We start from the raw sequence: 25342 nt of genomic DNA, 5'->3' as shown, positions 1-25342 counted from the left end.
GGACAGGGTGGGGCAGGTTGCCCCAGAGGTTTGCCTGCTAGAGACCTGGTTTTTACCTCAACAGCTATTCACCTCATCAGCATATTACACATTTTGAGGTTGAGGATTATTTTTTTTTTTTGAGGTGTGGTGCCTTCCCTTCCTCGTGTGACGCCAAGGCCACCCCCGTCCGTCCGGCGTTCTCCCAAAAACACACAACATTCCACTGCTGCCCTGCCACAGGAACCTGGGGTCGCCAAAGACTGTACCCAGCAAACGAAAGCTAAGGGCCCCCTCGGGCGGGGTGGAGGTTTACATATACCCTGCTATTATGACATTTGTCAAGACAAAAAACATCAGATCCTCCCATTACCAACAAGCCTGCATCCCAGATCCTACGCTTTGGCTTTTTTGCCTTTATTAAATAAATTCTTCCATGCCCCTGCTGGTCAGTACTCTTCAAATATGCAGTGGCAAAAATTTAATCCAGCTAGCTGCATGGAAATGTATACATTATCGACTGTATTATGAAAACTTCAAAGACCAAATCCATATAACTTTCTAACACCCCCCAAAAAAATAACAGAAAAAGCAGTGTGCGCACACACACACACACACAACTACGCACCGCAACGCCTACGCACACTCTCTCTCTCTCTTCTCCTCCTCTCTCTCTCCTCTCTCTCTCTTCTCTCTCTCTCCCCCCCGCCCCCCCTCCCCCCCCCCCCCCCCCCTCCCCCCCCCCCCCCCCCCCCCCCCCCCCCCCCCACACACACACACACACAAAAATTAAAAAATCAATTATTTCCAGTAGAGTCATGTGTAATTATGAGATGTCCACATACCCTCACCTGCTGCCTCTCCAACTGCAGCTGCATCTGCAGCTGCTGGAGCTGTGAAGGCGTGGAACCAGGCCCAGCTGCTGAGCGGCGCACTCCAGACAGCTGGGACAGGAGTTCTGCTATTGGGTCGACACTTTCTCGGCTTGAAGGTGAAAGTGAAGATAATCCACCAGATGAGCTGCAAAAACAGGCATAAAAATCAATACTGATTGGTTAGAAACAGGTGGTCAATTATGTGATTTAAAAAAGAATGAATGCTATGTTACACTATGCCAGACTAGCACTTCCCCACAAAATATTAGCTTTAACACTGAAATATTTCTAACAATGTTTTGTCCCTCATTGTCTGAAAGGCTCATAGCATTTAAGCTGAAGATGGACACATGGAACAATATGATGATCAAGTACATATGGATTGAAGTAAAAACATGCATGGAATTCACACTACTCAATAAGTTTTGATGGCAACATGATGAAATACCAGTTGAAAATATTTGGTGCAGCTTTTTAAGAGTGCGGAAAAAATTTATTTATTTGGATGTTTTAATTTTTATCCTGTTGCATGGGACCATGTGCACCAAAACTAGTTGGCAATGGAACAAATCCCTACATAATTCTGATAAAAAATTAAAAATTAAGAAAACCAAATAATTAAAAAACACAAGGAAAAAGTTTAGATTATATAGAGAATAAAAGGACTTGCTCACAAGGAAGCCTTTCAGTTTAATTTGCAATTCTGAGGTTTATCATTTAAATTATTAGGTTCTTTTGCAGTTTTTCGGTATAGCGGCTAAGGAAGTATTAGCCAAATGCATCCAATTTACTACATCATGTGCATGCAACAATTTTACAAATTCCCTCATCTAGAAGTAATTAGATGGTACAGGGACAAACATTCGCTTGCATTGTGTTTTTGAAATACATTACAGTCAGTTGTGATAACCCTTTTCTAGGTTCAAAGTAGTCTTTATAAATGTTCAGTTACCCAAAAACATGACCTTAAGGCATAACAGAGTGAAAATATGCAAGCAAGCACAGTTTCACATTTATATAAATGACAGCAAGGCTTTTTCTATAATAGTAGCACTTAGTTTCTGCAGAAAATTATGAATGCACAACTTTCACTAATTTTTTTCATACACATCTGCCTTCCTAAGAATTTAAAATGTACAACTACACTGACCATTTGCTCCCCTTGTGATACTACCATCTGGTTTGTATGAGAGTCAGGAATTACATGCACTAGTTTTTGTTGTAATTAGGTGGCGATATATTCCCCTTAAGGCCCAAGCTGACATAAACCATTGCCCTACTTGCTAAGTCATTTAAATCATATTTCAGATCTTTCACAACAACTTTTTTCATCTACAAAAAAGAAATTTTTATATGAAAGTGGCAGGTCATGGATATACCATATTAGCCATACGTAAGCCATACACTTCCCCCCAAAATCCACGCATGTAAATTTAGGGTGCTGTTTATCTGCATCACAGGAAACTCAACTGAAGCGATCCTTCTTAGTTCAAAATTTGCTACAGTTTGGAAATCAATTGTTGTATGTTAGGTTACAATGTCACCAGCTTCAACTGTTGAAGTTTCATTTAGTTGGTTGATTGGGGTTGAAGGGACCAAACAGCAAGGTCATCAGTCCCTTGTTTCAAATGTGGTCCATTCAGACAGATTGACATCTCAGAAAAGTCAAAACGATGAAAAGTAAAAGGCTAAAAAACGTAAAAGTGAAGTTGTTTTGTCAATGGTGAAAAGAAAATGAGGGAAGTCAGCAAGTGAGCAGCCCTAAGGCTATGCTACAGGCAGGAAATATCCCACCTCTGATGCAGTGCAGGCAAGACCATGCCCAGATTTTGGGGGGAAATGTATGGCTTACGTATGGCTAATATGGTATATCAGTGACCTGCCACTTTCATATAAAAATTTCTTTTTTGCAGATGAAAAAAGTAATTGTGAAAGACCTGAAATATAATTTAAATGACTTAGCAAGTAGGGCAGTGGTTCAACCACTAGATTGTGAAAGTGTGTATTGTAAAAGGAGACTAACCAAATGTGAAAAGTGATAAAAACAGAGTAAAAGGGAAAGAAAAGTGGTTCTTGGCCAGGAAGGGGAGACAGGAATCTCCAAACACAGCTTACAGTGGGAGACACCCCAACCCTCACTGCCCTGCCCCTACTCCAGAGTGAGATGAAAAACCTTAAAACTGAGAATAAAAACAAACTTTCACAGAGGAAACTGAGAACCAGTTCAACTACCTGGGAATAGTCTGCCAATATTAAAGGTAAAGTGCAGGGAAGTCTGTACTTAGTACGCAGAGCCAAAAGAAGGGGGCATTCCACCAAAATGTGTGCTACTGACTGGAAGGCTCCACACCCCAAATTGGGGGTGGCTCATTAGGCAAAAGAAAACCATGGGCCAGCCTGGTATGACTGACGCGGAGACAACACGGGGTGGTTGAGTCCTTTTGGGAGAGGCGGAAGGAAGAATGCCATGCGACATGCGTCACCTTCATTGCACGAAGTCTATTAGACAAGGAGGTAGCCTCCCAATAGTTGGCCCAGGATTGTGCGAAGTGGGATTTGATGTGAAGCCGTAAATCAGCTACAGCAGGGTTTATAGAGAAGGGCCAAACGATCACCAAGCTCATTACCTGGGATAGCCACATGGCCAGAGACCCAAAGGAAGTCAACGGAAAAAACAGCTTGGTGAAAATCAGTGAAACTGTCATGGATGGCCGAGACCAAGGGATGGTGGGAAAAACACCGGTAAATAGCCCGAAGGCCACTCATTGAGTCCATACATAGCAAAACGCTGTTGAGTTGGGACCGTGTAATAAAGGTAAGGGCCTGGGAAATTGCCGTCAATTCTGCAGTAAACACCCCACATGTAGTTGGCAGGACATGATTTTCCGTGCCAACAGAGGACGTGAAGGCATATCCCACACGATTGGCAGATTTAGACTTCAGTGTAAAAAAACAACAGCATCCCAAAACTCCCATAAAATTCGGCAGGGGGGGGGGGGGGGGGAAGAAAAAAAAAGGCACACCATCGGGGAAACGGAATCTTTCGGACCTCAGCACAGATCCATCCGAATCCGGGGCAGAGGAACTAACCAAAGGGGGGGGGGGGGGGGGGAACATGGGAGAAAGGACAAAGAAGGAAGGTAAAAATCACGGCAAAGAGACGCAAGGCGGAGTCCAACCGGTAAACCTGCCCTCGGGCGACGTCCTTGGTCTGGGAACATGATAGAATAGGAAGGATGAGTGGGAGAGGAACAGACAGTGATTGCATAAGAAACCAGAAGCTAGGACCGCCAAACAGAAAGGAGGGGGGGATCCCAGCTTCAACCAGGGGACTATCAACAGGGCTAGTAGGGAAGGCAGTGTTGACCGGATACCACGATGGTGGACCGGATCCAGGAGGCGCAGTGTGGAAGGAGCACCCAAACCATAAACTTGACAACCATAGTCCAAGCGAGACAGCACTAAAGCCCAATAAAGGCAGAGGAGCGTGGACTGGTTGGCACCCCAAGAGGTGTGGGCAAGGAAGGGAAGGACACTGAGTTTACAGAAACAACCTACCTCCAGAAGTCTGATATGAGGCAGGCAAGTGAGCTTGTTGTCGAAAAGAAGACCCAGGAAACAAAACTGTGGGACCACAGGCAACCGTTGTGCATCGAGATAGAGCTCCGGATCGGGGTGGACCATAGTACGGCGACAGAAGTGGACCACTCATGATTTTAAAGGAGAGAATTGAAACCCGTATGAGAGGGTCCATGCAGAGGCATGCCGTATAGCTCCCTGGAGCCGCCACTCTGCAGAGGCCATCGAAGAGGAACCAACCCAAATGCAGAAATCATCCGCATACAGAGCAGGGGTGACCAAAGGACCGACGGATGCGACAAGTCCATCTACAGCAATGAGGAAAAGAAGTACACTCAATACGGAACCTGTAGGATGCCATTCTCCAGGGTCCATGGAGAACTAAAAACAGTACCAACCCGAACCCTGAACGACCGATGGAACAGGAACTGGCAGACAAAAATTGGGAGTGGGCCCCGAAGACCCCACTCATGAAGTGTAAGTAAGATGTGATGGCGCCAAGCCGTGTCATAGGCCTTGTGAAGGTTGAAAAATACTGCAACCAAATGGCGGTGCTGGGAAAAAGCCTGCCGAACTGCGGATTCCAAGCGAAGTAAATTATCAAGCAAAGTAAATTATCAAGCAAAGTAAATGATCAAGCAAAGTAAATGATCAAGCAAAGTAAATGATCAAGCAAAGTAAATGATCAAGCAAAGTAAATGATCAAGCAAAGTAAATGATCAAGCAAAGTAAATGATCAAGCAAAGTAAATGATCAAGCAAAGTAAATGATCAAGCAAAGTAAATGATCAAGCAAAGTAAATGATCAAGCAAAGTAAATGATCAAGCAAAGTAAATGATCAAGCAAAGTAAATGATCAAGCAAAGTAAATGATCAAGCAAAGTAAATGATCAAGCAAAGTAAATGATCAAGCAAAGTAAATGATCAAGCAAAGTAAATGATCAAGCAAAGTAAATGATCAAGCAAAGTAAATGATCAAGCAAAGTAAATGATCAAGCAAAGTAAATGATCAAGCAAAGTAAATGATCAAGCAAAGTAAATGATCAAGCAAAGTAAATGATCAAGCAAAGTAAATGATCAAGCAAAGTAAATGATCAAGCAAAGTAAATGATCAAGCAAAGTAAATGATCAAGCAAAGTAAATGATCAAGCAAAGTAAATGATCAAGCAAAGTAAATGATCAAGCAAAGTAAATGATCAAGCAAAGTAAATGATCAAGCAAAGTAAATGATCAAGCAAAGTAAATGATCAAGCAAAGTAAATGATCAAGCAAAGTAAATGATCAAGCAAAGTAAATGATCAAGCAAAGTAAATGATCAAGCAAAGTAAATGATCAAGCAAAGTAAATGATCAAGCAAAGTAAATGATCAAGCAAAGTAAATGATCAAGCAAAGTAAATGATCAAGCAAAGTAAATGATCAAGCAAAGTAAATGATCAAGCAAAGTAAATGATCAAGCAAAGTAAATGATCAAGCAAAGTAAATGATCAAGCAAAGTAAATGATCAAGCAAAGTAAATGATCAAGCAAAGTAAATGATCAAGCAAAGTAAATGATCAAGCAAAGTAAATGATCAAGCAAAGTAAATGATCAAGCAAAGTAAATGATCAAGCAAAGTAAATGATCAAGCAAAGTAAATGATCAAGCAAAGTAAATGATCAAGCAAAGTAAATGATCAAGCAAAGTAAATGATCAAGCAAAGTAAATGATCAAGCAAAGTAAATGATCAAGCAAAGTAAATGATCAAGCAAAGTAAATGATCAAGCAAAGTAAATGATCAAGCAAAGTAAATGATCAAGCAAAGTAAATGATCAAGCAAAGTAAATGATCAAGCAAAGTAAATGATCAAGCAAAGTAAATGATCAAGCAAAGTAAATGATCAAGCAAAGTAAATGATCAAGCAAAGTAAATGATCAAGCAAAGTAAATGATCAAGCAAAGTAAATGATCAAGCAAAGTAAATGATCAAGCAAAGTAAATGATCAAGCAAAGTAAATGATCAAGCAAAGTAAATGATCAAGCAAAGTAAATGATCAAGCAAAGTAAATGATCAAGCAAAGTAAATGATCAAGCAAAGTAAATGATCAAGCAAAGTAAATGATCAAGCAAAGTAAATGATCAAGCAAAGTAAATGATCAAGCAAAGTAAATGATCAAGCAAAGTAAATGATCAAGCAAAGTAAATGATCAAGCAAAGTAAATGATCAAGCAAAGTAAATGATCAAGCAAAGTAAATGATCAAGCAAAGTAAATGATCAAGCAAAGTAAATGATCAAGCAAAGTAAATGATCAAGCAAAGTAAATGATCAAGCAAAGTAAATGATCAAGCAAAGTAAATGATCAAGCAAAGTAAATGATCAAGCAAAGTAAATGATCAAGCAAAGTAAATGATCAAGCAAAGTAAATGATCAAGCAAAGTAAATGATCAAGCAAAGTAAATGATCAAGCAAAGTAAATGATCAATCGCAGACTGTCCCTCTCGGAAGCCACATTGGTAAGTGGACAATAGATCCCGAGATTCGAGGACCCAATTGAGCCGACAGGCTACCATCCGTTCAACTAACTTCCAAACAACATTTGTCCGACTGATTGGCCGATAGCTTTCGACAAACAGGGGGTTCAGGGGGTTCTTACCAGGCTTAAGGATGGGAACCACAATGCTATCCCTCCATTGAGAAGGGAAGTTGCCCTGGAGCCAAATTCGGTTAAACACCCGGAGAAGATGTCATTGTGGAGCACTGAGATGTTGAAGCAATTGGTTATGAATGGAGTCTATGCCGGGGACCTTATCATGAGAAGAAGAAAGTGTGGAAAGAAGTTCTCATTCAGTAAAAGGTTCGTTGTAAGATTCTGACTGACAAGGGGTAAAACATAAGGCGGAAGCTTTGGTTCGCTATTTCTGGTGAAGGAAAGCAGCCGGATAGGAAGTTGATGCTGTTGCAAAATGGGTCGCACGATGTTCCACGAGAATCAATGGGTCTGTGCAAAGGCCATCCGGGAGGGCAAGGCCCGGGAGGGTAGAGCCCGGGAGGGGCCCGGGAGGGTAGAGCCCGGGAGGGTAGAGTGCCGATGGCAACCTTGGATAGAGCGAAGTGTGGTCCGTACCCGTGACATGGGGACAGTAGAACCGAGGGAAGAAACAAAGAGTTCCCAACATACTCGTTTGCTCCGTTTGATTATGTGACGGGCTTTGCATGAAGGCGTTTGCAGGTAATAAGATTGACAGCGGATGGGTGCCTCTTAAGGTGTTGCACAGCTCGATGGCCATCACGGATGGCAGCAGCAATGGCCGGACTCCAGCATGGGACTTGTCGGCGGCGAAATGGTCTGGATGAGCTTGGGATAGCAAGGCTAGCGGCGCGAACAATCGCATCAGACACGTAACGGAGGACGTCATCAATACAACCCGACATAGGGAGAAAGAACGACCTGTGCGGTGTATAGAGGTCAATCGGCGTGTTGGAAAGACCAACGAGGTAACTTGTCCATCGGGGAGAGGGAAATGAGCGAGAGAATCAACGGGAAGCGGTCACTATCGCATAGGTCATCGTGTAGCGACCAGTGGAATGAAAGGAAGGAAGGAGGAAGGGGGGGGGGGGGGAGGGAGGGAGGGAGAAGAAAGAAAGATCAATGGCAGAAAAGGTACCATGACTGGCACTGAAATGAGTAGGGGAGACATCATTAAGAATGCAGAAGTCGTGGTCTTCAAGAAACTGGTCTATGAGAAGATCCCGACTAGATGGAAATGAACTGCCCCACAAGGGATCATGAGCATCAAAATCCCCGAGACGGAGGAGGATGTTACTGAAGAAGGGCAGTTACGGCAGCAGGTGTAAGAGTCCTGTCAGGAGGGAGATAAAGATTGCAAACCGTGACCTCAGAGTCCAGGTGGACCCTAACAGCAACTGCTTCCAATGCAGTTTGAAGAGGAATCCATGTGCTAGCAACGTCCGTACAGACCAACGCACAAATGCCACCAGAGGCCCGCAGGGGTCCGATCCGGTTTCGGCAGGAAGCATGGAACCCAAGGAGGGTCAGTGAGATCATCAGTAAAATGAGATTCCTGTAGAATCACACAAGCTGCAGAGTAAAACGAAATAAGGGATTTCAACTCTGGAAGATGACAGTAATATCCATTACAATTCCATTGGATAACCACAGAATGACGATTCAAATGGGTGGTGAACAGGCTAAAGCCAGTCATGCTGCCAGGTCACCATCTGTTGCCGAAAAGAAGGGGGCCAACATCCATGAACAACAGGTCAGAGTCAGGTTGCGAAGGTGGGGACGGGACCTTTGGCGACACCAGGGGCTCCTTGTCCTGGGACTTATGTTTCTTGTTCTTTTCTGTTTGAGATTGAGGAGGGCTGTGTGGCAAAAAGGAGCCAACTACAGCAAGATCTGGAACAGAAAGAGATCGGGCGACCTGGGGGCCCACAGACAGTGGTTCTCGTGGTGGTCGTATGGCACAAGACCTTTGGCCTGGAAGGTGCTGGGAAGGGGGATCCCGGGAGGGATGCCCTTGACCGGCAGACACCGAAGAAGTGGGACTTTTTCTCCAGCTGGGGAGGGGGGAGCGGCACCCGGAGGGGAGGGTGTGGGAGCCGAAGGAGGGGGGGGGGCAGGGGAGGGGTTTGGGACTGGGGTAAGGAAGGGGTGAAGATGTAACTAAAGCATAGCTAGATGTCATGGACACAGGATGAAGACGTGCATACTTCTTACGAGCCTCAGTGTAGGTTAGACAATCAAGGGACTTATATTCCTGTCTTATTTTCCTTCCTATAAACTGGGCAATCCGGTGAACGTGGAGAATGATTCCCATGAAAATTAACACACAGAGGAGGGCAAAGACAGGAACTCCCCTCATGGAGTGGATGTCCACAGTCACCACAAAGAGGGGCCTGCGAATGGCGGGAAGACATGTGGCCAAAACGCAAGCACTTAAAACATGTCAATGTGGTAGGATGTACTGCTTCACGTCACATCGATAAACCATAATCTTGACCTTCTCAGGGAAGGTATCCCCTTCAAAGGCCAGGATAAAGGCACCAGTATCAATGCGATTGTCCTTTGGACCCTTCTGAACACGCTGAATGAAGTGAACATCCCGCCGTCCGAGATTGTCCCTAAGTTCCTCACCAGTTTGAAGGATGAGGTTCCTGTGAAAAATTGCATCTTGTACCATATTCAAAGACTGGTGGGGGGGGGGGGGGGGTAACGGAAACAGGAATTGTGCCAAGATGGTTACAGGCATGAAGGGCCGCAGACTGGGCAGCTGAAGCAGTTTTGATCAATAACGAACCCGACCACATCTTGCTCAGAGAGTCCACTTCGCCAAACTTGTCTTCAATGTGTTCCACAAAAAACAAGGGTTTGTTATTGGTGAAAGTATCTCCATCAGTCCTGGTGCAAACCAGATAGTGGGGGAAAGGTTTCACCCCTAGTCGACGAGCCTGACCCTCCTCCCAGGGGTAGCCATGGAAGGGAAGACCAAAGGGGCAGAAGAAGAAGCACTAAAAGAATCATTTCCAGGCAGAGAGATGGTCGTAGAAGAACGACCAGAGTTCTGGATCCATATGCATTTCATTTGCATAGCATCTGCCCTGATACCACCCGCTCCAGTCAGGGACTCTCCCAAGGGTGCCACCCAGCCACAGCAAGGGCTGTCTGGCACGGCAGCCATTGGCAGGAATTCCGATGCTCCAGGAGGACAAGCAACCACTCCATGAGGTGGTCACAGCTCAGGTATCAGAAGAGTGATCCCCGTGTTTTCAGTGGGCTTAACCAAAAGAGTACATAGCGACCCCACCACACGGGTTGGCTACCGTGCTGGCTCTGTACCCTAGCATCAGATAATGACGTGAAAGAAAAGGTGGAATGTGCTAGGAGGGCACACGTCGGAGATACTAGGTAAGGTGCTCTTCCCCAAATGGCTCACACTGTTGTTTTTGTAGTCGTCAGTCCTGAGACTGGTTTGATGCAGCTCTCCATGCTACTCTATCCTGTGCAAGCTTCTTCATCTCCCTGTACCTACTGCAACCTACATCCTTCTGAATCTGCTTAGTGTATTCATCTCTTGGTCTCCCTCTACGATTTTTACCCTCCACGCTGCCCTCCAATGCTAAATTTGTTATCCCTTGATGCCTCAGAACATGTCCTACCAACCGGTCCCTTCTTCTAGTCACGTTGTGCCACAAACTCCTCTTCTCCCCAATTCCGTTCAATACCTCCTCATTAGTTATGTCATCTACCCATCAAATCTTCAGCATTCTTCTGTAGCACCACATTTCGAAAGCTTCTATTCTCTTCTTGTCCAAACTATTTATCATACATGTTTCACTTCCATACATGGCTACACTCCATACAAATACTTTCAGAAACGACCTCCTGACACAAATCTATGCTCGATGTTAACAAATTTCTCTTCTTCAGAAACGCTTTCCTTGCCATTGCCAGTCTACATTTTATATCCTCTCTACTTCAACCATCATTAGTTATTTTTCTCCCCAAATAGCAAAATTCCTTTACCATTTTAAGTGTCTCATTTCCTAATCTAATTCCCTCAGCATCACCCGACTTAATTCGACTACATTCATACTACGGAACAGAAATTTGGCAATGGAGGTCAAACCCCAGAGAGGGACCAGACAATGTCAAAAGGATGAGGTAATTACGCAACAAAACCAAATTGTAAAGCCAACATAACCAGGAGGATAGCGGGGCCAACATAAACAAGGACACCAAGAGAGGGAGAGGAGAGGGTAAAGGGGAAGGAGCAAGGACAGGAAAGGAGGGGAAGGGTAAGGAAATGCAGCCCAGGAAAGAAGGAAGGCTGCAATAGCTCGGGGCCCCGTGCTCACCAAGCATGTACTCACAAAAGGACCGTGAGCCCCCTGGGGGTGGGGAGTTTCATTTAGGTTAGGTAGTGACTATTACTGCGCTCACAGTTCCCTTATTTTACAGTACAGGGCAGGGCAGGCACAGCTTTCCTCTAAGGAGTAAATCTGAATCTTCGGCAATGAGTAGTGAACTGAAAGAAAACCATAATCTAACAACTTTGGAATTTGACATAGTTACAATTCAAATTTTAAACTTGCTTTTATTTGTTATCCAAAGAAGAAATCTAACAGAGAAGCTTGCAAAATGTAGCGTTTCGATGAATCTAATTTGTGGCATTGCAGAGCACTGGAGAACAACCTGCAAACTGTTGTCTGATTAAGAAAATACTTCAGAGCTCTTTAACTTGAAACTGGGGTCTTTTCCAAAGTACCATATGAAAGTAAAGATGGGGTTCCTACCTCTCAACAAATAATCTATTTAAAAGCCTTGGAAATTGTGAGTACGGTACACCACAGACAAAATTCTGTGGCAGTATTTGTTAGTGCCACATGTTTATGTGTACAAGTGGCTTTTCTACCTGACACTATACTTCACTACCACATAGATTGCAAGGTAATTTTATAGAGAAACTCAAATCTTACCCTATATACTAGATAGCTCCCCCCCCCCCCCCCACTCTTTTCCTTTCCATGTTATTGTGAATAGTTAAAATCTGCTCAGGGAAAAATTTCTGCAAGAGGAAAATGATTTGTTGCCAAGAATGATGCTGCATGACAACATAAATAATTTTGATCTGCCTATGCATTTTGAAATCACAAACCCAGTGTGCTACTCAGTATGAGAACAGTGTCAGTGCTAGATGCCTGTAAAGGTCCTCTCCCACCAAAAGTTAAGTTGCTGCTTTGAAGACAGACCAAGTTGTTATACCTGGAGGCATGACTTCGAAAGTGAGATGGTTGATATAATAATACAAAAAAAACACTTAATCACTGCCTCTGAAAACAATATTCTGACTGGCTTTTACAAGAGTATCATCCACATACTCCATCTCACAATGTACTCTGGGAGGAGATTGATGAAAATACTGACAGCGATAAAACAAATACTGGTAGTGAATTTAAGAGTGACAACAGTGAAAACTGTGATTAAGAAGCTGAGTAACAAAAAATAAAATGTCATTAAGAGTGGATATCGTGAATAGCTGTAAATTAATAATGTGACAAATTTTTTTCTGCCCGCCCCACTCCCCCCCATTATTAATAGTGTGGCTTATATTTGGACACTGTACCTAGAACAGAACTGTAGAACATCCCTTCCCTCCTCTCACTTTACACTAATCCTCTCTGACTCAAATACATTTCCTGTTTGTTCACAATGGTGACTTGCTCTTACTACTATAAATATTGATAGTTTGGTAATGCGGTATTTCTTTCACAATATTTTAGGCAAATGCTATTTTAATCATATCCTATCAAAACATTCAAGATCATTCCAAAACACAAACACTGCAAAATTCAGGAGGAGGTCACGTAGTATATACCTGAAGTGCATGTTCGATCTTCTAGCTCTAGGTCCTCCAACGCCACGTGATGAGTGTGGTATCCTCCGTACTCCATGCCTTGATCCTGTCGGTTCATCGTAAATGAAGTTAAGGAAAAATTCCTGTAATTGCTAAAATTATAAGTAACTGTGGACTTGAGTGGCACTGTTGAACGATGCAAATCTGTTAAAACACTGCTGCAAAGATCTAAATAAAAAAAAATATATAAGACAAAGCAATTTCAATTAAAACTACTGGCAATATCATTTTGAACTTCCATATTATATCTCGCAATATGTCCACAGTACACATTAACACATTGTTAACACTGACTTCACTAAATCTTTATTTTGTTTACTCATTCAATATAGTGAAGTTGTAACTTGGGCAGGGGGAAAAAAAAAAAGACAAGGAAAAAACTCAAATGCGAATGTCACACTTCTGTTACTTAAATGCATGAGAAAGTGCACCCTTATTCTCCTACTTTTCTTAAAGCTAACATTACAGATTCAATCACTACAACATGGGGTAGTTACTTTACACATTTGATGTTGCAAAAAATTTATGATTAATGGTTTACAGACTTAATGTAAGGAAGATAAGGACCAGCTAACTGCTGAACAACTGGGGTACGACTAATAGTAAAAACGAAGTGAGACTAGGCACTGCTTGAAACACAATTTGATAGCATGTCACATATATGGATCAATGATGACTTGGTAGATTTTTTTAAAGGAAGGATACATCACCTTGAATGTCACAATAACTTAGATTCAGTGATGTACGCGGTACAGCGTATTGTGTGCGAGACAAATTTGTTGGTCCTACAATACTATTTTAAAAATATAACTCTTCCTTCAAATACCACATTTGGCCAAAAAAGTGCTTCACAAGGTGAGACCTTCAACTGACAATCAGAATGATTTTATGCTATATATTCTGTCGTCTCCTTTAAGGGTGTCAAAATCACAACTCAGACCTAAGTATTGAAAAATGTACTGAGGCCTTTGAAATGTATTTGTATCATTGCCTCCAATGTATACCCTGGATACTGACATAATCAAATGCCATGGATCTTCACATGATGAAAAAGCAAAAAGAACTGCTACATATTATAAAACAAAAAAAGGCAATTCTTGAGGCATGTTCAAAGATACCGCAAAAACACTCTACACCTTTTTGGAAATTTTCATTACTTGTGTATGTCAAAATGTTCAAAACATATTTCACACAGTGTTAACAAGAATAGATTGCAACAATGATAAGATGCTACTTGGAGAAGATGGTGAGCCTAGTGGGAAACTAATACTTTGGAAATCAGTTATAGTGACAAGCCAACACATGGCTGAAATCAGTTGCTAATATGATGCGAGGCAATTACTCTCTGTGGCAGGAAATTTCAACTCCAAACAAAAAAAAAATAAATACTTGAGCTGACAAAAATAAATACTTGATCTGAGCAAATTATATGTATGCAACCCACTTTCATGTTCAAGTTGTCTTTATTGCTCTAATGATCAGTGCTTTTCTCATCACCGGAATGATCTAACAGCAACTGACACGTCTCCAAAACTGTGCACTGGAGACCACTTCATCACATACCATGTGCTGACCCTAAAACTCTTAAAAAGATAGCAATGCAGTAGACTTGATCATAACAAATAGAAAAAGTTACATAATTTATGTTTACACTGCATTCCTACAACAAAAGTACAAGATGACAATTATAGAACTATACGAAATAAAATTGTCATAACTTCTGAACAGTTCACATTAGGACGTTCAAGCTGCATGGCTGGGTGGGCACGTGAAAATGTCACAGTACAGCATGCCTGAGGATATAGTGCCTGTGAAGACCTACTATGGGAGCAGTAACAGCCTGACTGTGGCTCAAAGGAAGTTTGCGAATGAGTTCAAGTTGAAGACAACCTGTCCAAGTGTGCTAACAATCAAGAACATGATTCACAAGTTTGAGATAACGGATAGTGTTCATGATGACAGAGTTGGCAATGTCAGTCACCCAAAAAGGGTGAACATGCTTGAAAACATTGAGAAGACATGTGCTGTGTTTCAAACCAGCCCCAGGAAATCAATCACTCGAGCTCCACAACAGGTGGGAATCAACTGTGAGGCACTGCGACAAATTGTTTTTGAAGACCTACATCTCTTCCCATACAAAATTCAAACCCATCAATCACTAAGCCCCAGGACCATGGAGCAGCAGTTGTGTTCCGCCAATACTACAGTCCACAGAATTGGCAAAGAGGACTTTTGACATGAATATGGTTTGGTTTAGTGAGGAAGCCCACTTTCATTTTGATGGGTTCCTCAATCAACAAAATTGGCGCATACGGGGGACTGAGAATCAGCATGCCACAATCGAGTAGTCTCTTCACCCTCAATGAGTGACTTTGTGGCGTGCAATGTCCAGTCATGGAACAACCGGTGCGACATCCCTTGATGGTCCAGTGACTACCAAACAGTACGTGAAGGTTTTGGTAGACGATTTCATTCCCATTATCTGAAGTGACCCTGATTTTGACAAGATGTGGTTCACGCAAGACGGAGCTTGACCCATCAAAGCGGGAGACTGTTTGATGTCCTGGAGGACACTTTGGGATCTTCACCAAAGATGGCAGGCATATTGAATATGTCATAACCTAAATCCAAATAACTGTAGTGACATTTACATGTTGACTAAAGTGTGTGCATGCCATAGTTTGTAACTAATTTATGTTTTTTTTTTTCACACAGTTCAGTAATTGTCACCCTGTATAAAAATCATGAAAAATTGGTCGTCTGCAGACCTTTCAATCATTTTCTCAACATTCTATTTCCTAAAATTCAAAGGAATTTATTTTTTGCTGATGCCAGAAATGATGACTTCCTTGATACAAGGCCAGTTTGAGACCCAAGCAACACAAGCCGCAAGCAAGTTGGGAGCACTAGGCTGAGAGGGACATCAGAGGTGCTTCAGTGGTAAGACTTCTATACGGTATGGATTGCAATTAGTAGCAGCTGCTTGGGTCACACTGAAAGGAGCACCAGGGATGTCCAATTACTGGTGAAAGTTTATGAGGGACAGGGGCGGAGGGGGGCAAACGGTAAGCTGCTTGTGTGGAAAAATGTTTTCAAACCGGCCCTGCCTGATGACAATGGAAACAAATTGTTCATATCAAAGCAAGCTCAGATTTAAAATACTTATAGAAATTAACAGTGTGTCTGCAGCTTTAATTATGCCATTACTAGAAGTGATGCTACTTACAACAGATTCTTAATGTGAGAAGAACTTGTATTACCATCCACCAAAATGGGAATCTGTTGGTCTGTACATGGTTTTTAGACAACTGGAAGTTAGTGCAAAACACACACACACACACACACACACACACACACACACACACGCGCGCCCCTACATTGTGCCACCTGGACAGGCACTGCCACAACTGCATTTCGGTGGGTAGGGTAGGTTAGGTTAGGGGAGGGTAGGGTGAGAGCTTGGTGTTGATAGCTAGTGGCTCAGGGAGAGGCACCAGGTTTGCTGGCTACGAATGCAGGAGGGAAGGATGGTGTCACAGATGTACAGGTACTGGAGGCAGTGGAGTGCAGCACAGGAGACGATGTGGAGACATGGACTGAGAGAGGGTGACAGGACACAGGAGGGGAAAACTGTTGGGAAGTGTGGGCACAGTAGGATAGAGGAGATTGTTAAGGTAGAGTACAAATACACAAAGAATTTATTCTGGAATATAGCAAGTTTTATTACTTTTTTTGTGTGTGTGTCAATGAATCAATGCTTCTGCTATGCAGAGAGTGGTCTCCTTTACTCCTAAATTATTTACACTAGTGTATGTCTTGCAGTCTTCAAATTAATTGTGTGCTGAATCCTTGACTGACTGCAGAAAACCAAGACACAAATGGCACATACTGTTACACGTACTGCACCATCATTAAGTTAAAAGAGTATCACTTAGTATCTACTGAACAGTCACTATAAAATAATTGTTGCTCAAAAGTGAGTAGAGTAAACTCTCAATTACCACTTTGTGGATTATCTGCAGCCTCTTTCTCCCAACTTTTTTAAGCTGCTGAAAATACCCTGGAGTGATTGCCAGTGAACAATAATGTCACGTTACAACACCAGTGCATTAAACAATGTGCTGCTCGAACCCCTCAAGTGCTCGACTATATTTTTATGATGGCTGCTGTAGTCATTTGGTTTCTGTTAGTGCCAAACAATGTCTGAAAAACGAAAACGTGTTGTGCTGACAATTTAGAACTATGATCCGTGATATTCAGAAAAACAAAGACAAAGTAATTGAGTTTGTTGGCATTTCTCACTCATCTCAAGCTTTGTCAAAGCATAAGGCTGCAAAAAATATTTGCATATGCAGAACTGGATAAATCCACGTTGGAATGGTTTCAGTAGAAAAGAGCAGACGGCACACAAGTATCTGGCCCAATATGCACCAAACAGGCACAGTTTTTCTTCAAAACCTTGGTGATTGAAAGATTTTAATGCATCTTCCAGCTGACTAGTAACATTTAAACAGCGTCAGTCACAGTACCCAGGAGACCGCCATCCGAGAACAAAAGTGGAGATAATAAGGTTGCTTCTGAATTTTGTAATGATTTTCAGGGCACTATTGCACGACAAAAATTTAAAGCTGGAGCAAAAATATACAATGCAGATAAACCGATAAAACCAGACTGTTTTGGAAGAGTCTACCAACAAAGACTTTAGCTTTAGTGACAGTGTAGTGCGCCTGGTTATAAATCAAGTAAGGGAAGGATAACTGTGCGGTTGTACAGGATCACAAAGTTAAGATTGATATAATAGATAAAGATAAAAAAAACACACTGTTTCAAAGGATAAGAAATTCACAATTCCATTATTTTCACCAAAAGGGGCTTGGATGGACTTCACAATATTTCAAACATGGTTCCAAAACTGCTTAGTGCCACAGGTGCAAGAACATTTAGCATTCAAGGGTCTACCAGCAAGGGTTTTAATGTTACTGCATTGCATTCAAATGAACTTTTTCTGAAAACGGATGATGGGATGATATTTGTAAAATCCTTACCTCTTACTGTGAAACCTTAATTCAGCCAATTGATCAGGACATCATTGCTGCCATGAAGAAAATTTATAGAGTAAATCTTCTATAGAAACTTATTGATGAAGGCAGTCATCTTCAAACATTTTGGAAACAATTGACTGTGCTAAACGCAATTTATGAGGTGTCTAAGGCCTCAACCTTAACCAAGTCATAGAAAAGCATTAATCCTAAAATTGATGAAATCAGTGATTACAATGACTGCTCATTAGCAGTATTAGCTGCTGTTTTGAAAAGTAGTCCACTGTATGAAGCGGTTGACAAAGAAAATGTTTCTGAAAGGTCTGATGTGGACCGCACAGAGCAAGGTCACGGGATGTTGAGTGAAAGTGATGAAGACGATAACATTCCTCTAATTCCAAAAATAGCAATCGGGCATGCATCACCACTGCAATGGGCCAAAGACTACCTGGAACAGCAAGATGATGCTCCGCTTTCTGACAATTTGGGGTTGTGTAAAAGAAATTTTTAGTTTGATATGTGAAAGACAAGCTTCCTCACTGAGACAGAAATCAATTCAGAATTATGTTGTTTCAAAGTAGTGTAGTGTAACGTGAAACTGGCTTGGACACTATTTTTGTAAGTAACTTATTCTCGCACACTATACAATGAATAAAGTAGAATGTATTGTAAAAATCATTTAAGTGATTTTAATTATGACACTGTAATTTTTGTTTTTGAACTGATTATCCATTGTTTTCATGTCCCCAATTACCACAGATAATGGAGAGTACACTGTAATCCCCATTATAGAGGAGGCCATTCAAAACATTCATGCAGAAATTCCTTCCAAAATCTGCAGATACTCATAATGACATCACAGTACATCTTACCAGTTTTGTGCTTTTTCAGTAAGCTGCTCCCTCTACAAGACAAATCATGACCACAACACGAGCAAACTATGATAAATAAAAGAAAAGGACTTGTGCAGAAAAATTACACTACTCAAGTACAAAAAGTTCAACACACTTTCAATGGTCAATAAAAACGTTAACTCCAAAATTTAAAAGACAAATGTTGGAATATTTCTTTGAAAAATCTTTCCACTCACTCGGATTTTTAAAGTAAGAAATTGAGTGAAGGCTGTTCATTTTATTACAAGAATGTCATATAAGCACACACTAAGCCAGGTGTGAGCAAATAGTGGTCCGTGGGCCACATGCACAACACTGCAGGTTTTTGTGCAGCCCATCATCACTGTCAGAGAAATCTTCATTGAACTGACATTTCCTTCCTGTGGATGACCGAAGGTCTTCACTAGGACAGCCACTTAAATATGCATGCGAATTGTAGATACTATTCACGCAAACCACACTGACACTTTGTGCAGCAGCTAGTGGGAGTAATCGTAAAGGCATTTCCGATTTACACTCTCTCCCATCAGCCACAGCACCGAGTTCCAAGCGTATCAACATTATTTGCACATACAGCACAATGTGCGGCTTTATTCCACCGATCTGGTCTATTTCCATACTATCTGTGGAAATTTAAGTATATAAATGATAGTGAAACCATGAAACTGAAAAAAATGTACAATTGGTGGTGAATGTCCAGTGTATAATGAAGAATTGACCCTTTCTGAGACACAAAGTTAACTAGTGAATGCAAACATTTTAATACATGCAGTCCTCCCATAACCCCAGCTACCACAAAGTGGCCCCTGAGCTACAACAATTACCCACCCCAGCATAAAGTGTAGCTTACATGCTGATAGTTACACAAACCAGAATTGCACTTGAAACTGTTTTCAGATCTATGCCACTGGCTGACTACTGATTTTTTTTTAAAAAAAAAAAGAGTTTTCTTAACAACATTGATATATCAATACCATAAGAATCTCCTTGGCAGCTTGTTACTTTTATTCACTTCCCACTCCTCCAATCTACCAAAACCATTCTTGTTCTTGCGAATTAAAATCCTGTTTGGTACACAAACAAAAGACATGCATCCTTGAAGCAGCCATTCTGAGCAGCAGTAATGTTTTAACGTCAATATGTCTACTGATTTCCATGTATCACATGCTTCCAGTAGAGTAAGTGAAGCAAAGATTATATAAAAAAATTATTTCATTAAAAGGGGAGCCCAATGAAACATGCATCAGACTAAGAGCTGACAAACACTAATAGGCAATAGCAATCTACATTCACAAACACGAACTTAAGTACATGTAACAAGAGACAATATGCCCAACACAAGCTACAGAATCTCAGGCAAAACAGCTGTCAGAAACTAATGAAAACAAGAGAGAGAGATGCGCGCAATCGCATGCGCACATGTGCCTGCGCAACTCCTGAAAAACAAGAACGTAAGGATAATTATACTTCTGACATCCAAATATTGTTTTTTGCACAATTTCATCACTACAGGAGCTGTCATTTTTAATTCAAACTATATTGCTCAACAACTTTTGTGAATTCTTCTTTAAACAATGAACAAATGTTTGATGATATAACAATACAAGTTAGGACAGATTGCTACCCTCCACAAAGAGGTGGTGTTGAGCAGCAGACAGCATATAAAAATTCTGGTGGATATTACATATAAAAATTCTGGTGGATATTATAAAGCTATTGGACTAAGGCCTTCATCGGTTGCAATACGCGCACACACAATTTCCGGGCACTGTGAGTGGCCATATGTGCATGGGGGGGGGGGGGGGGGTCTACATGTGCATCTGATGGAGGATGACTTAGTACAACAGTTTAATGATATCCAACTTATATGTACCAGTCTGCCATTTAACACCACCTCTATGTGGCAAACTCTCCTTTTGTTTACAGGCAATCAACAAAATCATTCATATAAATATATTTTATAAAAGAACGAACTAGATACAAACCTGATGTGGCATGAACAACCAAAACAAACCACAACCAAATATTTATTTTGAATCAATGACAAAAATATGTATGTCCGATATCTTAACAGAAATTTCAAGTAAGAAGCAATACAGCAAAAGACAACATTACATTCACACATGCCAGCAATGCAAACTAATAAATAAAATACTGCACTCTGCGACAGTCAACCGTCATTCCACAGCACTTACATCTTTCCTCAGAAAGATGATACATATATTCGCTTCTTGTTCTTGTCCCATGAAGAGTATACAGATGTAAGCTAGAATTTTCAGATCAATAACAAAGTAATAAGTTATCTTTAAGAATAAGCCGTGAAGTACTGGTAAAAACACACATATATTAACTTCTTACTTCATCCTCCCACTGTTTCAATAGTATGGTGGTTGTGAGATGGTATGGCTGGAGAAAAATATGGAAGAACATGGTGTGAAAATAACTGTGGAAAGTAATTTGCTATGCATTGACAGAAAGCATAACAGATATTTCAGGCGAAAATGGGACCCTAAAACCTGCAATTCACTCTTACAACAAACAGAAATACAACAATGCAAAAAGAGAAACATGCTCAAATATGACAAAGGCGTTTATGTGCGAATAACGATGACAAATGTTAAGGCTGCCACAAAGGCACAAACCAACAGACCAAATGGTTCTGCACTTAGCGAAACCTTGCCTTGTGTGGAGAAATTCACACGGACCGGTGTGGCTCAGCTGGCCTGGCTGCTACAAAATCGGTCATGCCAAGCCACCGAATCGACGCTTGGCTTCTTGTGTGTGGATGAACTCACCTTACAGTTCATCCAAGTTTCCCCATCTACAATACGGTTTGACTCAGCACAGAGTCATTTAGCAAATTCAGTTACCCGTGTGTGGTGGACTAGAGTAGTGATGTCCAGTGGAAATGTAAATTTTAATTTTATTTTGATAATTTCATTCTTAGGCCATTGATACTTCCATAGGAGATTTCTCGAATGAAGAGACTGACATAATTTATTCATTTTTTGTTTCTGTTCCTAGTGTAATGAACGAATCATGGAAGTTTACAAAAAACATCTGAGTATGAATATTCGTTTAAGCCTTTTAACTTAGGTAGGGGTGTACAGTGCGAGCCACTTCGGTCAGTGCATTAAGAGGTCACACACACTGGGAAATACCTGATTTCATGCTCACTGACTGTAAACTGGAGGTAAAAACAGATTCAGTCACATGTCACCTGTAAGCAAACAGACCCTAACACCTTACATAGAAGCCCTCAATTGCGAAGCAAGACAGAGTTCAAATATTAAGAGTTTTCCAGTGATAGCAACTTCAGATGAACAAGCCTACAACAGATAATTTGTCTAAATGTATCTACATTTCTGAATGTCACTCTCACTGTAACAAGTACTTGAGCATAAGGGTTCAATTAGAACAGTAGACTCTGGCACTTTCATAGCTGATGGCTAGTATTACCACATCTTACTGCATCTTTAAGTTATAGGCTGGGGTGGCCATTCGTTCTAGTTAGCCTCATCTACGTTTCTGAAAACCAGAGTCTGCACTCTTCTGCACATCCATTGCTAACATGGGAAGAAGCATTAAAAAGCAGACCTGTAAGTCAACCCTACGTGTCATTTCCCCTATCACCACCATGTCTACCTCCAAAGCCTAACATCCAAGTCTTTCTGCACTGTCTTTCACCTTGACCCCGTCACCATGTCGCTCCTATACACAGTACACTTGCGTTCCAACAAATGGATGACCAAAAAACCTGCTTCACTTCTGATCTGAGCACGAGCTCTGAAGTTCGTTGTACCCTACACTGGATTATGGCATTACTGAGGGTGTAATTTTATTTTTTGCTACCTCTTATTTGTGCTAAGGCGCACAGTCAATTGTGGATGACAAATATATGTTGTGGCTATCCATTTCATTAATTTACTTTCACCTTTAAGGTATTTCTGGGCCTTGGTTGTGTTACATTTATCATGCTTCTGTATGCTATTAATTATTGTATTTTGTCATGGAAGGAGCAGCTATGTAACTGACAATCATTCACATGAAATGTTTTAAAACTGTCTTGATTTAAAAAGTGTCCTTTTTTAAGACACGACATAAAAATGAATTCTTAAAAAATAGGCTAGTTTTGCCTCACAGTAGCAACAAACTGGATAGGTGTAAGCAAACAGGTGTCTACAAGATCATATGTTCAGTTTTTCTCAAGTTGTACATAGAGAGAAGAGGTAAATCACTTGATATACACCACCAACACATGGCAGCTCTGCAATTTAACACACAACAAATCTCAATCAACAAATATGCCTGTGGTTAAGCCAAGTCTCCACATTATCCTTCCTTCCAGAAGTGCTAGCCCTGCAAGTTTCGTAGGAGAACTCCTGCGAAGTCTGGAAGGTAGGAGACGAGGTATGGCAGAAGTTTAGCTGTGAGGAAAGGTCACGAGTCATGTTCGGGTAGCTTAGTCGGTAGAGCACTTGCCCGTGAAAGCCGAAGGTCCTGAGTCTGAGTCTTGATCCAGCACACAGTTTTAATATGCCAGGAAGTTTTAATATTTGACAGCAAACACAACTTGCTACACATTACTAAACAGCTAACATCCAATGTGCCGCCACAAAACAGCTTATTTTTACAGAACCCAGATATACAACTAAGAGATTCTACAACCACAGACATGGATACTGAAAAAACATCAGGAAATGCAACAGACTACTTTCTATATTTAGCAATGATGCCTCTTCAAACAACAACCTCTTGGGAATAAATGACAAAAATAATTGTGAAAAGTGTGGGTAAAATCAGAACCAAATTTTAACTTTTCTCTGCAGAATTGTTAACTGTCCAGTCAGACAAAAAATTAACAATTTCTTTCATTTTGATCACTGCCTGGTATATAAAAAACTGTGACTGGAGAAGGTTTTTAACTGTTGTTATATGTTTATTTAAAGTAACAGTCACTGCTGTCTAACCAAGATGTCCATCTATTAATAACAACAGCATGTACGATGTTATGGGTTCTATTCTACTTATATTGTTTTCAGAATGTTGACCCATTCATGATCATCAGGCAAACACAGTAACCATTCCTCATAGTATAAAAGGTATACATCCTAAGAGCGCAGTTCTGTGTCTGCCATTCGACCTATACTTCTATCAACAGGTAAAAATCATAATTAAGAAAATTCAATGTGCTTCTCAACTGTTACAGTGCCAGGGTGTATAAGACCCGGGACAACCAGGAGATCCGGGAAAAACCCAGGAATTTTTTCATTCAGTGGAAACCCGGAAAAACCCGGGAATTTTTTAGAATTCCGGGAATTTTTCATTGTTTTAGTTTTCTGTTAAATTTTTATAATTTTAACTGGTAAGAACCGATACTCTAACAAAGGATATTACTGTATCCCGCTATTGCAGAATAATACTTCAACAATAAAACATAAATGAGAAAAAAAAAAAAAGAAAATAACTTAAATTGCAAAGGAAATGCACCATATACAACAACGACACACAGTGCTCATGCAAAACATCTGCCAACAGCAAAATGTCTCAAAGGCTTTAGAAAGACTATGCAATGCTTCATAACAACAAATTGCCTCTGATGAGTGTGAAGTCACACATTAGATTCGTTTTAGCAGTTACGAGAGGGCTCGTGCGCATGCGCAGTTGAGTCACGTTTGAGTAGTAGATTCTCCCGCTTCTGACTACAGGAATGTGGCTTTGGCTGTGGAAGCAGTCTCAACAAGCAACTAGATGCTACCGGGAAAAGGGGGCACCAAATTCATATACTTGAGAAAAAAGAAACTTCTTTCACAAAGCACCTAGCATCCAGTGCATGTTGGTCTATCGATTATTCATATGATTTTAAAATGCATCCCTGTTGGTTTTTGAACATTTCTGAACACATTTTAAGTTAATTTCAGACTGAATCATAAGCTGATTTTTGAATGCGTGCATAGTGTACGTGATGTGTCTGTCAGGAGAATCTTCGTCGCATCTAGAAATAAACTTTCCGCAGACAAAAGGGGACAGAGCCATACGAGCTGAGCGGAGTAAAGCCAAACGGATGAACGTCAACCGCTGTCTGATTATGTGGTTGACTGGGTTTGCAAATGATCAGCGCTGTTATAATTACTAGCGAAATCCATAGACTCAGACTACCAGAATGGAAATAAACGACTAACAGCAATAACAGGTGAGAAAGATTATGTATTATCTTCTCGGTGTATCCAAGAAAATGAAATTTTGACAGAAAATTTTTGGCCAGATCGCTACACTAGTAAGGACCAATTGTACAGTCCCTGGCTAGCAGCTCTTCAGTTCTATTCTGGAAGTAACGCGGAAAACGTGTTGTATGAACATGTAACAATGCCTAACAAGAGAATAATCACGAGGTAACTAAACCTGTGATTCCGACAAGGTTCGTTAAGTTAATTGGCGAACAAAGTTTGACAACGGCAGGAATAGCTACAGAATTGGTGATGACAAGATTGTTTGTTAGAACGAGGAAGGAGAAGAAATGGGGACGTCACACAAATTATAGAAGAATAAGATGATTCCAAATTT

At 41.1% G+C, this 25342-nt stretch overlaps 1 protein-coding gene across 1 annotated transcript in view; it reads right to left on the bottom strand.

Annotated features, from left to right (window-relative positions):
* LOC126481720 (E3 ubiquitin-protein ligase Kcmf1-like) overlaps positions 1-25342 on the bottom strand; it is a 99302-nt gene that overhangs the window by 20196 nt on the left and 53764 nt on the right. The window contains 3 exon segments of the mRNA XM_050105672.1: positions 357-436; positions 825-999; positions 12808-12905. Coding sequence (XP_049961629.1) covers positions 357-436; positions 825-999; positions 12808-12905 — 353 coding nt within the window.

Source organism: Schistocerca serialis, chromosome 5 (assembly GCF_023864345.2).
Source record: "Schistocerca serialis cubense isolate TAMUIC-IGC-003099 chromosome 5, iqSchSeri2.2, whole genome shotgun sequence".
In the NCBI taxonomy this organism is placed as follows: domain Eukaryota; kingdom Metazoa; phylum Arthropoda; class Insecta; order Orthoptera; family Acrididae; genus Schistocerca; species Schistocerca serialis.
The sequence above is the reverse complement of the archived record's forward strand: the minus strand, read 5'-3'. Positions and strand labels throughout refer to the sequence as shown.